The sequence below is a fragment of the Anabrus simplex genome, chromosome 1 (genome assembly GCF_040414725.1).
Source record: "Anabrus simplex isolate iqAnaSimp1 chromosome 1, ASM4041472v1, whole genome shotgun sequence".
In the NCBI taxonomy this organism is placed as follows: domain Eukaryota; kingdom Metazoa; phylum Arthropoda; class Insecta; order Orthoptera; family Tettigoniidae; genus Anabrus; species Anabrus simplex.
In genome coordinates, this window is record NC_090265.1 from 220,929,404 (window position 1) to 220,945,858 (window position 16,455).

At 39.3% G+C, this 16,455-nt stretch overlaps 1 protein-coding gene across 2 annotated transcripts in view; it reads right to left on the reverse strand.

Moving 5' to 3' along the window:
* LOC136885896 (microtubule-associated protein futsch) overlaps positions 1-16,455 on the reverse strand; it is a 514,102-nt gene that overhangs the window by 32,305 nt on the left and 465,342 nt on the right. For both annotated transcript variants that reach the window (XM_067158589.2, XM_068230837.1), the window contains 2 exons: positions 11,496-11,786; positions 68-441 (listed from right to left, as the gene is read on the reverse strand). In XM_067158589.2, the coding sequence (XP_067014690.2) occupies positions 68-441; positions 11,496-11,786 (665 nt within the window). The remainder of the gene's footprint in view (positions 1-67; positions 442-11,495; positions 11,787-16,455) is intronic.

Consider the following 16,455-nt stretch of genomic DNA (forward strand, 5'->3'; position numbering starts at 1 on the left):
AAACAGAAAGAAACCCAAACCTATCAAATTAAAAGAGAATAATACTGCTGAAGAAATTCAGGAGTACCTGCGTAAACAGCTGGCAACAGTTCCAGGCTCAGCTGAATTAATTGTCAGGTCACTGAGAGAAGATCGAGTAGAGAAGGTGTTTGGACTGCCTTCAGTAGCATAGGTCTCCAACTCATCTCGAGCTGCTAAGCACTGTGGTAAGCCAAGCGGCTTTGGTTCATCCACTCGCTGCATTCTCGGCTGACAGGGGGTTTTACCATGAGGTTTCCTACTAACAGGTGTTGGTCGTGGCCCATGGTCAAGGCCACAGAGATGATGAGCCCTGGGTGGTGCAGGACGGCGAGGTGGTGGCCCTGTCTTTTTTGTTTGTGTTTCTTCTGAAGGTGCATTACCAGTCTGTGGAGGTATACGCCTCAGCGGCTGAGAACGAGCCTGTGGAAGAAATTTTAAATTTTCATAACAAACAAGTGTGTCGCCTCAAAAGAAACCTCATTACAAAAAAACACTTGAAAATTGAAATAAAGAAAGTACGAATTACTTCATAGAAGCCAATTGGAGTTTAGGTAATTTCAGTCTAAGTTTTCTTAAAACAATATTTTACCAATATACGACTACTAAAGAAAGTGAGTACTTATAATCTAAAACTAATGAATTTCATATAGCTGTATACAATATCCACTATCTTAAATTAGAACTGAAATGTTTCATCATTATAAATCTTTTTCTTCATGGCTTTTCCAACTACCTGGGGTCAGCACTTTGTATGGATTTAGCCACTTTTACAGCCTAATGTTTCTACTAATGCAAACCCTTTGTGGAGGGATGTATTCACTACCATGTGTTTCTGTGATGGTTTGCCGTGTGATGTGTTGTATGTAAATGAAGATGTGTATCGAGACAAATAAAAACACCCAGCCCCTGAGCTAGAAGAATTAACCAGATGAAGTTAAAATCCCCAACCCAGCTGGGAATCAAACCCAGGACCCTCAGAACTGAAGGCCACTATGCTGACCATTCAGCCAAAGAGCTGGTTTTTTCATCACTATAATTACAAAAAGTCATAGTTTCACATACAGGCCTTCCTCTTAAAACAATAATCACCATAACCACCACTATCACATACAGGAAGTATACTGTCAGCAGCAATAATAATTGTTGGACATGATGGAGGACAGTCGGATGATGAAAGTGTTCTTTGCCTTATCCTAGTGATAAAGTAGTTAATACCTATTACAAGGAAAGAGAGAGACATATCCATTTAGTGCATTAAATATTGATGTACCGGGCGAGTTGATCATGCGGTTAGGGGCTCGCAGCTGTGAACTTGCATCCAGGAGATAGTGGGTTTGAACCCCACTGTTGTCAGCCCTGAAGATGATTTTCCATGGTTTCCCATTTTCACACCAGGCAAATGCTAGGGCTGTACCTTAATTAAGGCCACGGCCGCTCCCTTCCCATTCCTAGGCCTTTCCTATCCCATAGTCACCGTAAGACCTATCTGTGATACAGATGTTGATTCCCATAGGGAATCTGAAATATTTGTTCCGAATGAGTAAATTTATAATACCAGTATAAATGGTTCGTTATTGGACATCATAAATCTTTCAGGTGTGAGAATAAACACAAAGAAAACCAAGGTAATTGTATGCACTAGGGAGGGTGACCAAACTGTCAATGTGCTAATGGATGGAAAGAAATTAGTCCAAGTAAAGGAATTTAAATATCTACAGAGCCTGATCACATCTAATGGAAAATGTACGAGGGAAGTAAATGCTTGAATTGCACAGGCAAAAGAAGCCTTCTCAAAAAAGAAGTCTCTACTAACATCCAAGAATGTTAACTTAGAGTTGCAGAAGCACTTTGTGAAAAGTTTTATATGGAGTATTGTAAGCTATGGCTATGAAATATGGACCCTGCGAAAAGCAGATGTTTTGAAACTCAGGACATTTGAGATGTGGTGTTGGAGACGAATACTACAGATACCTTGGACTGATAAAGTCACAAACGAGAATATTCTCAAAAGAGCAAGTGAGAAACGTACCTTGGTTGAATCCTTGAACAAAAGAAAGAATAGCTTTGTTGGCCATTTGATTTGTCATTTTGACTGGTGCACCACCCTTATTGAAGGAAAGTTGGAAGAAAGGAAGAGTAAAGGAAGACCAAGAACTCAATTTATAGACTGCATTAAAGGCAAATACACCTACTGCCACTTGAAGCTATTGGCTAAAGAAAGAAGATTCTTGGAAGACATGCATATCACCCACCAATCTAACGGTTACGGACGAGGAGGAGAAGAAGATGGATGGCCATGACCTAGAGAGATATTTGTGATCATTTGATTTTCGCAAAGGGAAAAGTGGTTCCCTTTGCATTTGTTAATTCATAAATTTATATAATTTTCCACGTAGGTACCAACTACGTAAGGCAAGTAGGAATAGATTATGGAGTGGGTATGTGTGAAATTAGGAGTGAGGTTTGTAGATCTCAGTGGGTGAGTAGAAGATAGGGATCTATGCTCAGATGGCCTTCACTTGAACCACAATGGTGTGTATAAGTTAGGGAGTTTGTTTAGGAGAGTTATGGGGAGATACAGTAGAAGTCCACTATAGCGAGAATTCATACCAGTGAAAAATTTACTCTCTATAGCGGATTGTCGTTATATCAGATTTTTTGTAAAAGTTGGGAAAACCCCCATACACATTAAAATCGATATGAAACGGCTGCTCAAAACTTGCCTTTTCGTGCATGATATCCACACTGCGGCTTACTTGTTTGTTATTTTTCGAAATCCGATACTACGTGAAAGTGTATGTTTAATTTCATCCAAGATGACTCTAAATGCAGTATGACCCCCACTTTTTCCTTCGAAAATTTAAATCAGGCTTAAACAGTACTTTTTAAAATCATATGAATGCCTTTCTTGTACATTATGCATTTTTCAACTACCTCTGTCTTCATGCCAACGCCGAACATTGGCTTTAGTTAAGCCGTACAATTTTGTGACTGCAAAATTATTCCTTATTTCTACAGGTTTAATGACCATTAACTTAAAATTGGCATCATAATATTGAAGAACCCATTGAAATTTTGCCAGCAGTATCTTTTCCATGTGTCTCTACAATACCCTGATCCATCAGAAAAATATTCTTGCTATAAAATTGTTACTTTTACTCAGCATCAGCTACAACCGGCCGCTACATACACGTCTCTCTTGCGCTTCGGCGAACTTCAGCGGCTAGCGATGTATAGGCCTAATTGCGGATGTTGAAAGTCAACGAACGAATTTAGTGTGCTGTGGTGTGGCCATTCTGCCCTTGTGGTTTTCATGCACATACCTCAAAATTTCATCTTTGACTTCTTTAAAGCATCCTTTCTTGAGGGCCACTGAATGCATTTTTTGTATAGTACACATATTTTAGCTATATTGGCTTTAATTAGGCATATGCTGTATTTTCTTGCAGCTGCACAATTATTCTACATTTCCGAGTGTTTAATAACCATCAACTGAAAATTGGCATCATAATATCAATGAGAATCCGTTGAAAATTTGCCTGCAATACCTCTTCCACGTATTTTTACAATACGACGATCCATCACAAAAATATTCCTGCTGTCTATCTATAAAACTTAATTTTACTAAGTGTCAGGTAGAGTAGACACATTATAAATCTGGCAATGAGCCGATGCCTTTCTAGGAATTTGAAGGCTTGCATGCTTTGATGCCATTCTGCAGATTTGAGGAACTTTTTCGCAGAGGCTAATAGAACGTTATTCTCTCTTCACTATTTCCAGAGATCCAGTGGCAGAGAGGCACCGTACAACCGGTTGCCATGGCTAGCGATGTATAATAAAGAGGCGGTCGTTTATTGTCAATGATTTTTGTGTGCGCGCGCACGTTGGTGAAAAGAAGCAGTGTGGTTACAGCGGTAGTTACCAGTGGTGTTCATTACTGTTAGGCTGCAAAAGCAAGATAACCCTTGATTTTTCACATGAGATTCTGAGAAAACAAAACTCCATCCTGGATTCGGAGAAATACGGTATCACTCCAGAGGCTTCTGTGGCAAACATTTCGGTTTTCTTCTTCAAACGGCGTCAGCTAACCTAACTGTATATGTATCATGAAAACATTTCGAATGCATGTAGAGAAATTATAACCACCTCGCTAAAAATTTACATAGGAATAGCCTTTCCAAAATTTAACTAAACGCAAGAAAATATAAACTATCCTCTGAAATCAGTGATGTACTCTGCCATAACTTGAGGTGTATCACATTCTTACTAAATTTTAGTATATAACATTAAAATGAAGAGATAGTTTACTTCAGACTTTATTTTTAACAACTTAACAACTGCTATCGGCCATGTTATTTATGCATCTATTAAGAAAACATGTTCTCTTTCATTTCAAATTTTCTTTAGAGCACAGCAGTCGATGGTTTTTACTAATTGACTCCAACATTGCCTTTGAATATCGATGAGAGAGCTCGCAAATGCACATAGTGAGAAAACTATACCGTACCAAAGATGATCGATCGCATTTTGCGGCAAACATTTCAGTTTTCTTATTGAAACAGCGTCATCTATCCTAACTTAACCGTACTATATGCATGATGAAAACATACTTCAAGCGCTAGTAGACAGATGATAACCTTCTCGCTATAAATTTACATGATAACAGCCTTTCCGTAATTTAACCAGACACGAGAAAATATAAACTAACCTCTGAAATCAATGATGCACTCTGCCATATCTTGAGGTGTATCCCATTCTTACTTAATTGCAGTTTTTAGCATTAAAATTAAGAGATCATTTATTCAGCCTTTATTTTAACAAGTTAACAACAGTTATCGGACATGTTATTTACACATTTATTGCGAAAACATGTTCTCTTTCATTTTGAATTTTCTTTACAGAACAGCAGTCGACGGGTGTTACTAATCAACTCCAACATCGCCTTCATTTGTCGACAAGAGAGTTCGCTCATGGATATAGCAAGGAAACGATACCAAAGGTGATCAATCACATGCAACATAATTGCTGGGGTGCATAAATATCGATAATGGAAAAAGTCATGCGCGCTCAATCGCTCATGATAACGGATGCGTCAGCGACAAGGCTCTTGCTGTAACCGAAGGATAATACACAGTTTAATATAACAATTTTGAAGGGGCAGAAAAAAATTGTCATTATAAAGGGGTTCTCTTTATATGCCATACAATCAATCAATCAATACTGATCTGCATTTAGGGCAGTCGCCAAGGTGGCAGATTCCCTATCTGTTGCTTTCCTAGCCTTTTCTGAAATGATTTCAAAGAAATTGGAAATTTATTGAACATCTCCCTTGGTAAGTTATTCCAATCCCTAACTCCCCTTCCTATAAATGAATATTTGCCCGAGTTTGTCCTCTTGAATTCCAACTTTATCTTCATATTGTGATCTTTCCTACTTTTATAGACGCCATTCAAACCTATTCGTCTACTAATGTCATTCCACGCCATCTCTCCGCTGACAGCTCGGAACATACCACTTAGTCGAGCAGCTCTTCTTCTTTCTCTCAATTCTTCCCAACCCAAACATTGCAACATTTTTGTAACGCTACTCTTTTGTCGGAAATCACCCAGAACAAATCGAGCTGCTTTTCTTTGGATTTTTTCCAGTTCTTGAATCAGGTAATCCTGGTGAGGGTCCCATACACTGGAACCATACTCTAGTTGGGGTCTTACCAGAGACTTATATGCACTCTCCTTTACATCCTTACTACAACCCCTAAACATCCTCATAACCATGTGCAGAGATCGGTACCCTTTATTTACAATCCCATTTATGTGATTACCCCAGTGAAGATCTTTCCTTATATTAACACCTAGATACTTACAATGATCCCCAAAAGGAACTTTCACCCCATCAACGCAGTATTAAAACTGAGAGGACTTTTCCTATTTGTGAAACCCACAACCTGACTTTTAGCTCCGTTTATCAACATACCATTGCCTGCTGTCCATCTCACAATATTTTCGAGGTCACGTTGCAGTTGCTCACAATCTTGTAACTTATTTATCACTCTATAGAGAATAACATCATCCGCAAAAAGCCTTACCTCCGATTCCACTCCTTTACTCATATCATTTATATATATGAAAACATAAAGGTCCGATAACACTGCCCTGAGGAACTCCCCTCTCAACTATTACAGGGTCAGACAAAGCTTCACCTACTCTAACTCTCTGAGATCTATTTTCTAGAAATATAGCAACCCATTCAGTCACTCTTTTGTCTAGTCCAATTGCACTCATTTTTGCCAGTAGTCTCCCATGATCCACCCTATCAAATGCTTTAGACATGTCAATCGCGATACAGTCCATTTGACCTCCAGAATCCAAGATATCTGCTATATCTTGCTGGAATCCTACAAGTTGAGCTTCAGTGGAATAACCTTTCCTAAAACCGAATTGCCTTCTATCCAACCAGTTATTAATTTCACAAACATGTCTAATATAATCAGAAAGAATGCCTTCCCAAAGCTTACATACAATGCATGTCAAACTTACTGGCCTGTAATTTTCAGCTTTATGTCTATCACCCTTTCCTTTATACACAGGGGCTACTATAGCAACTCTCCATTCATCTGGTATAGCTCCTTCGGCCAAACAATAATCAAATAAGTACTTCAGATATGGTACTATATCACAACTCATTGTCTTTAGTATATCCCCAGAAATCTGATCAATTCCAGCTGCTTTTCTAGTTTTCAACTTTTGTACCTTATTGTAAATGTCATTGTTATCATAGGTAAATTTTAATACTTCATTAGTATTACTCACATCCCCTATCTGGACATTATCCTTGTAACCAACAATCTTTACATACTGCTGACTGAATACTTCTGCCTTTTGAAGATCCTCACATACACACTCCCCTTGTTCATTAATTATTCCTGGAATGTCCTTCTTGGAACCTGTTTCTGCCTTAAAATACCTATACATACCCTTCCATTTTTCACTAAAATTTGTATGACTGCCAATTATGCTTGCCATCATGTTATCCTTAGCTGCCTTCTTTGCTAGATTCAATTTTCTAGTAAGTTCCTTCAATTTTTCCTTACTTCCACAGCCATTTCTAACTCTATTTCTTTCCAGTCTGCACCTCCTTCTTAGTCTCTTTATTTCTCTATTATAATAAGGTGGGTCTTTACCATTCCTTACCACCCTTAAAGGTACAAACCTGTTTTCGCATTCCTCAACAATTTCTTTAAACCCATCCCATACTCCCATACCCATACTCACTACAGTGGACTACTTCTGCACATTCAGGGCAACTGAATGGACTATGAAGTGGCGATTGAGAGTATAGAGTGTTGGAAGGCAAGTAAGAGTGACATGAAACTTAATGTTAAACTGTAGAAGTATTGTAAAGAAAGGGACAGAATTAATTTATTGGATATATATTTACCAGATATTGTAATAGGAGTTCAATCAAGGTTGGATGCAGAAATTTTCTCACAGAACTGAAGAAACAGGAGTGGACCGGTATGAGGGGGAGTATTTATACTGGTGAAAGAAGAATTTGTAAGCTACAAAAGATTAAGGATGAGAAACATGAAATTCTAGGTGTAAGGTTCATCTCTAAAGATAACAGGCAACGTGTTTTTAGGGAGTACAGACCTGGCAAGAGTAGCACCGACACTGTTGAGAAACATTTCAATAAGATAATCAGCTATGTGGGGAACGACAGAAAGAAATGTTATTGTAGCAGGTGACCTCAATTTGCCAAATGTCAATTGGGAAGGTAATGCAAATGACAAAAGGCATGATCAATAAGTAGTAAATACTGTAAGTTAATCTGGGAAGGACAGCTGAATCAGCAAGTGACAGAACCAACTAGAGAGAAAAATATTTTAGACAGGGTGCTGGTAAAACCAGATGGGCTCTTTAGAGAAACTGAAGTGACGGATGGTGTAAATGATCACAAAGCTGTTTTTGCTATAGTTAAAAATTAATGTGATAGAATGCTTGTGGAAGTAGGGCTATTAGGCAATACCATATCGTTGATAAGAGAGGCATGGGGGATTGTTTAAAAAGTAATTAAGATCAACGGAAAATTGTAAATAAAAACGTAAACTGCCTATGGGATGGGTTTAAGGCAATTATTGGAAGGTTTGAAAACAGGTATGTACCTTGAAAGATGATAAAGAATGGGAAAGACCCAGTATAGTATAATAAAGAAATAAAGGGATTAAGGAGATGCAGGTTAGAAGGAAACTGAATTAGGAGTTAGTTAAAAAATGGAAGGGTATAGATAGGTACTTTTTAAGGCAGAAATAGTTCCAGGAAAGACATTCCAGGGATCATAAATGAACAAGGAGAATGTATATGCGAGGACTTACAGAAGGCAGAAGTAGTCAGCAGTATGTGAAGATAGTTGGATATAAGGATAATGTCCAGGAAGAGAAGGTTACTAATACTGGCAAAGTACTGAAGTTTGCTTGCTTGTTGTTTTAAGGGGCCTAACATCGAAGGTCATCAGCCCGTACTGAAGTTTACCTATGACAATGAAGAGATTAAAAAAAAAAAAATATATATATATAAACACCAAGATACCAAGATACGTCACTATGAAACAGTTCTGAAGCCAGTAGTTCTATATGCAGCCGAAACCCTGTCTCTAAATGCCAACAAAGGACTCCTTGAAGAACTGGAGAAAAAAGAACGCAAAATTGTGAGAGGTATCTTGGGATCAAAGTACAGAAATGAAATCCATCAAAAGAGATCCAACGAGGAAGTCTACAGCAAAATAGAGAAAATTACCGACACAATCAGAAAAAGACGGGCACGGTTTTACGGTCATCTGAAAAGAATGGACGGAAGAAAGTTAACTAAAGAAATCTTTCACTTTTTTGATTCAAACCCCAAAACCACAATTCCCTGGTTTAGAAATACCAAAGAAGACCTGCAAATGCTACATATCTCAGCTGAAGACGCCCTTAACAGAGATCTCTTCCGCAAGAAAATATTGACGAACGGGCTAAACCGAGACGAGCAACCGAAGAGAAGACACGGTGCCCCTTGGACAGAGGAGCGCAAGCAGGCCCACTCACAAAGAATGAGGGAAATTTGGGCTCTAAAGAAGGCCAAGTTCAGTGTCAAATGCAACAAGACTTAACGTGGTCCTTGATGGCCCCAGCGAATTATATATATATATACTAAAGTTGAAAGCTAGAAAAACAGCTGGGATTGATAAGATTTCTGGGGATATATTAAAGGCTATGGGTTGAGATATAGTGCCATATCTGAAATATTTGCTTACTATTTGAAGGAAGGAGATAAACCATATGAACGGAGAGATGCTGAAGTATATTATACAAAGAAAAGAAAAAGGTGATAAACATAAAGCAGATAATTACAGGCCAATCAGCTTGACAAGGTGAATGTAAACTCTGGAAAAGCATTGTATGTGATTATATTAGACACATTTGTGAAATTTCTAACTGGTTTGACAGAAGACAGTTCAGGTTTCAGAAAATTTATTCCAGGGAGGCTCAACTTGTGGGATTCCAGCAAGATATAGTAAATATTTTAGATGCAGGAGGTCAAATGGACTGTATCACTATTGACCTATCCAAGGCTACTGCTAGGGTAGATCATGGGAGACTGCTGACAGAAGTGAGGGTTATTGCACTACAGAAAAAAGTGCTCGAATCTTCTTCATCCATTCCCTTTTCCAGATTCTCTCTTGGTAGGGTAGTGTACCAAAGCCCTCCACCTTACTTGATCTTTCCACCATTCCTCTTCTAGTACTTTATTGCTTTCGACTCCTATTTGCAATACAGTCCACAACAGAGCTCCATCTCATTCTAGGCCGTCCTCTACACCTCTCTGCAGTCTCTGTATCCATGAATGTTCTCTTTGGTATTCTCTCTCCTGGCATTCTCATCATGTGTCCAAACCATTTTAGCTTTGCTATATCAATCTCTTCTTGAAGTTTACACACTCCCACGCTTCTCCTTATTTCCTCATTTCGTATTCTATCTTGTCTTGTCTTTCCCTGTTAGGCTCCTCAAGAACCTCATTTCAGCTACTTGTATCTTACTTTGGTTCTGCTTAGTCAATGTCCAGGCTGCTGAAGCATAGGTCAGTATAGGTTTATAATAGGATGAGTATAAAACCTTCTTATACTTCACTGGAACATCTTTGTTCCATACAATGTCTCTCACACTCTGGTAGAAACTTTCAGACTGCTGTATTCTTAAATCAATTTCTCAATCCAAATATCCATCTTGTGACATCATGCTGCCCAAATATTTGAAGTTTTTCACTACTTCAAGAGGTTCATTTCCTATTTTTATCACTCCCCTGGATTTTCTGTTACCTTTTGTCATGATCAAAGTCTTGCTTGAGAGTACTTAGGGGTTGATAAAAGGAAAGGCAATATAAGGTAATCACATAAATGAGGTTGTAAATAAAGGTTACAGATCCCTTCATATGGTTATGAAAGTACTTGGGAGTTGTCATAAGGATGTAAAGGGGAGGCGTGTATAAGTTTCTGGTAAGACCTCAATTAGAGTATGATTCCAGTGTATGGGACCCAGATCAGGAATACTTGATATGAGAACTGGAAAAGATCCAAAGGAAGACAGCATGATTATTTCCGGATGATTTCCGACAAAAGAGTAATGTTATGGAAATATTGCAAACTTTGGGCTGAGAAAACCTGAGAGTAACAAGCTGCTCGATTAAGTGAGATGTTCCAAGCTGTCAGGGGTGAAACAACATGGAGCGATATTAGTAGATGAATAAGCTTCTGTGGAGCTTTCAAAAGTACGAAAAATCATAGTATGAAGATAAAGTTGGAATTCAAGGGGAAAAATTGGGGAAAATATATTCATTTATAGGAAGGGGAGTTATTGCACAAATTCCAATTCTTTTACAACCCACCCAGTACACAACTAAACCAAAACTGGAAGCCTGATTATTGTTTTACCACAAATGCCGAATGTTGACGTATAACTTTGTTGACCATTTTATTTATCATACGTGCATGCAAGATTTCCAAACAAACTGAAAATTATCTTTTCCATTATTGAAGAGGCACGAATATACAATGGAAAAGAAAGAACTACAGAAAGCATAGATGTTTCTTGGCACTCTTCCTTGTTGGAACACAAAAATTACATGGATAAGTATAGATTCCTGATATTGTTCTGTTGCAACTGTTTCCATATTTTATTTGATTGATAGTGAATTGACTGAAGCAAGTTTTCCTGGAGAAGGGAATGTTCCACTTTTCCTCATTATGTAGTAGTAGGAATTTGTGTAGCTAGAGTGCTTGTGTGCATGACTTAAATTATTATATATAAAAGTAATTAAAATTTTCATGTAAATTTTCACCATATCATAAAGTAAAACAAAATTTTCAGTGAAAATTGGGATTCATACTATGCTTTATAATTCACATGGTTGCATGCACATAAAGAGAGATAATATGCATACCTTAGGCATTCCTGATTGGATGCACTCAGCCAGTATGTTATCATTGTCACCCGAAAAATTGGAGCTGTCGTCTGAGAGTTCAGGTCTCTCACCATCTTTTTCACCAGTTTCTTCTTCACCCTCAACTTGTTTTCCAGCATCACCTGCTTCCTTCTGAACCTCATTCAAATCTCCATCGCATGGAAGCGACAGGACAGAGAGGTCGGAATGGGAACCCGCATGGGAGATATTGGCAGGTGTGCCCTCAGTGCAGTATGTGCGTACTGCATCCTCACATGCACCACCTGGGACCTTAACATACACAAATGCACACAGTAAGATATGAAATAGAACATAAGAACATAAGTAATAATACTCCTGTATTAGACCCCCTCGCTTATTAGACCCCCAACGTAATTTGTCAGGGAAGAACAATGATTCTGCTCCGAAGCAGGTACAAGTCTTATTGCAGCTCTGATGACATCGCACAAATTTGTGAACAGTTTCGTCCATACGACATACACAATGAAAACACACGTCAAAGTCATGCAGTACATCTGTGTTTCGTACTTAAGAAATGTCTGCCTCCGTAGTGTAGGCCTACTGCAGCTCTGATGATGTTGCACAAATAGGTGAATAGCTTTGTGTCTGGCCCGCGCATTACAAGCACGCATAAGTCATGTTATATTGCTGTGTTTTGTAGTTAATAATGTCCACCAGCATAATGGTTAGCACAATTAGCTGCCGTTCTTGGGAGTCTGAATTTGATTCCCAGTACCGTACTGCCAGAGATTTACGAATGGTAGGAAGGTTGATATGTGGTAAAAATGGTACATTTAACTCCCCTCCACTGGGGGAGTTTCTAGAAAGAGATGCACCACCTCAGATGAGGAAATGAGTTTACTTTAGTAGAGACATATTCACGGCTGTTTGTTTGTTTGTTTGTTCTTTCACGGCCATACTTATAGACATGATATAGGCTTTTGGGCTTATACCGTGTCAAGAAGTTAAGGTGAGAAATTCTTAACTGTGCTCTGTGTCATCAGAAGAAAATCTCCACTGTCCACGAGAAAGGCTCCTTAAACAATGAGCTTTTGAATTTATAAGTTACAATTGAAGTACACGGTACAGCACTAGCGTTTGAAGCGGAAGCTGATGGAACCATCAGAATCAGTCTAAGAGGGTCACATAACATGTGTACATAACATCTGACACTGACAGGTCTATGACATTGACACGGCATAAGCCCAAAAGCCTATATCTTATTCATTCATTCATTCATTCATTCATTCATTCATTCATTTATTTATTTATTTATTTATTTATTTATTTATTAAACATGTCTGTAACAGAGTTGCACCCCAATTACAACAGACATTACAAAATATGGTAAATGAAATGGCGTATGGCTTTTTTGTCGGGAGGTGTCCGAGGACTTCGGCTCACCAGGTGCAGGTCTTTTGATTTGACCCCGTAGGCAACCTGTGCGTCGTGATGAGGATGAAATGATGATGAAGACGACACATGCACCCAGCCCCCATGCCAGCGAAATTAACCAATTGTGGTTAAAATTCCCGACCCTGCCGGGAATCGAACCCGGGACCCCTGCGACCAAAGGCCAGCATGCTAACCATTTAGCCATGCTATTATGATATATAACGCAAAACAGAAAAAAGATCACAGGCTAGATCATTAAGAAAGTGATCGTTTAATCTCTCGTAACTATCGCCGATATAGGTGTTTTTTGGAAAGAAGTAAGTTTAAAACATGATAAAAGCTATCCAATTATAACGATTGTTTTACTCACCAACGTACCTAACAAGTATTAATAATAATAATAATAATAATAATAATAATAATAATAATAATAATAATAATAATAATAATAATAATAATAACAACAACAATAATTTGATGTCCCCACATACTTTAAATGATTTTCGGAGATGCCAAACAAAACATATTACGGTATGCATTAATATAAAGAAATGGAGACAACGAACGAACAAAATTAAAGATTATGATAATAAAACACATTACAGCCACACCTGTAGATATCCATAAATGCAGCAATCAATCCTGTTATTTATTTTTATTCTTTCCGTTGTGGAACTTTTGGCACTATCCGGGCGATAGCATACCTAACCTAAACAATGCGGTCTCTCGTATCTCATGTACAGCTGTTTACATAAATCCTGATGTGATAAATGTAGACAACAAGCATGAAATATACTTAAAAATAAGGGTCTGGCTTTCAACAGCTGCAGTTATCAAAAGAAAGCTTCCAGTCACTATGTATTATATTCGGAAGTACAACTCATATCATACGCTAGTTCTCAGCCGGTGGTTTGGCACGCCTTCTACAGCACGGCTTTATTCCGAAGGAGTGGCTTCTGCTACACATACACCTACTAGGAATATCAGAGACCATCTCGAGAAACCATTTGGGAATAGATTCACATGGTTTAGACTCTATAGTTGGGAATGAAATTATTTTTAAATGGTTCAAAAAGATGGGATCCCGCATGCTCTCAATTGCAGTGTTGCAGTGCATGGCTGACGTGGCTGACGAGATGGCAGTGAAGATGACGTCACTTAGAATGAAGACACGCCAGTAGCAGGGAAGTTCGCGGCGCAAGACAATAATTCAAATGACAGCGGTGATCAGATTTACTGTGTGGTAGGCCTACTACTCAACTGACAGAGACAAATGACTGGCCATTAAGTTCTTTTGTATCAATATTGCATAATATAAGCAGGCTTCCAAAGAAAACTCAAGATCTCAGTGGTATTCATAGACTTGACAGCAGCCTATGACACAGTCTGGAAAGATGGATTACTCTACAAGTTCCTGAAAGTGGTCCTATGTAGGATAACTGCACGACTCCTGAACAAAATGTTCAGTCAAAGACAATTTCGTGTGTACAATGGGACAGCTGTAAGCAGCCAAAGATCGCTGAACAACGGTCTGCCACAGGGGTCAGTTCTCACTCCTTTGCTGTTTAGTTTATATATTGCAGACATGCCAAAGACACTTTCACGGAAATTCGGATATGCCAACGACTGGGCACTTGCTATCAGGGACAAAACAGTTGAGAAAACAGAAGAGATCCTGACTGAAGACCTCAAGACACTGGCACACTACTTTAAAATATGGGGACTCCAACCAAACATCAGCAAAACTGAAGTTTGTTGCTTCCACCTAAACAATAAAATGGCTAACAGGGAGTTAAATGTGTACATGGACAATCAGACATTGAGACAACAGGTACCCTAAATATCTAGGAGTCACACTGGATAGAACACTGTCTTATAAACAACATTTCCTGAACGTCTATATCAAAGTAAGAACTCGCAACAATATAATTCATAAGCTGTGTGGATCAACTTGGGGATCTACAACTGCAACTCTGAGATGTTCAGCTTTAGGGTTGGTGTACTCGACTGCTGAATACTGCACTGCTGTTTGGCTGAATAGTGCCCACACAAACATCATAGATACCCAGCTGAACACTACAATGCATCTCATCACTGGCACAATCAAATCTACTCCCACCCAGTGTTAAGTCATATCCCTCCTTCAGATCTCAGACGTAAAGATGCTCTCCTAAGAGAATTCAGTAAAATAGTGAATAACCCGGAACTCCCGATACATAATGACATCGGCGATGCGAATATTAATCGTCTGCATTCGAGAAAACCACCAACTAGAGATGCCATGAACTTGTGGAACAGCAACTACCAAACTTCAGCTGAATGGCAGAAGAGACTCAACGACAAATACTGCCCGACAATGCCTTCTGTGAAGAAGACGCCGCCACCTGGTTTCAACCTCCCTCGTAGACTATGGTCCACACTGAACAGGATCCGAACAAACCACGGGAACTGTGCAGCCTTCCACTACAAGTGGAACAGAATCCCAACGCCTGAGTGTGACTGTGGCGCTACACAACAGACAGTGAAGCACATAATCGAAGAATGCAGGACTAGAAAATACAATGGCAGTGCTAGTGACTTTGCTTTTGCGACTCCAGAGGCTATAGACTATATAAACAATTTGGACATACGTATATAGTGTAGATCTTATAACAATAGATGCTGTATCTCTAGCCATATGCTAAATAAATAAATGCATAATATTGTTACGTGCCAGCCCCATGGTAGCTCCTATCAGTACTTCCAGGAAGGGCCTGGTGACTCAGACAACCTGGAATCTCCCAGCCGGCCTTTCCGTGTATTGTTCTCGTCGGCCGGCTTACCTGCGAGTTCCTTGGAGATTCAACGGGAATGTTCTGCCTGTAGTGACATCGTGAAATTTCTGGATCAAATCACGCGAGCTATAAAAAGGGAGCCTAGCTATGGATGGTCAGTCAGAGTTGGACTCTGTGGGGGAGTCAGTGTGAGACTCAGTGAGTTGGGGTTCGGTGGCTGGGCTGAGGGCGAAAGAGGTGTTGGCTGTCGTCAGTGTCCCACCGAGGTCTGAACGAGGAGCTGTTGTTGAGATGTCGGAGAGACCAGTGAGTGGGTGAACTGGATCGATGGAACGAAAGACTATAGTATGTGTTCATGTATTTCTGAGTGAGTCAGGGAGGGAAGCCACTGTCGCAAGTGTGAAGGTAAATATACCTGGGTTAATGTTCACGTGGGGCCAATGACCTGCAATGTTAGGCCCCTTAAAATAACAAGCAAGCAAGTTAATGTTCACTGTTGTGAATATTGTCCTGCTGGAGAATCCTCTTGAGCTGTTTGGTTGTTCACTGCATGCGACTGTGTGAAGTATAAGTGGAGTCGAACCAACGAAGAGTCGCCGTGTGTTGTATAGCCAGTGGCACTGTGTTCAAATCCAGCTGTCTACGCACAGTGGCTGCAGGAGGTGACTGGACTTTGGGAAAGTGAAAGTAAGGATTAGTATCTCAGGTAAAGGAATGGGCTGGACCCTTGCTGCGCCATAAGGTAGAGAGATTTGTAAATAGACTGGTAA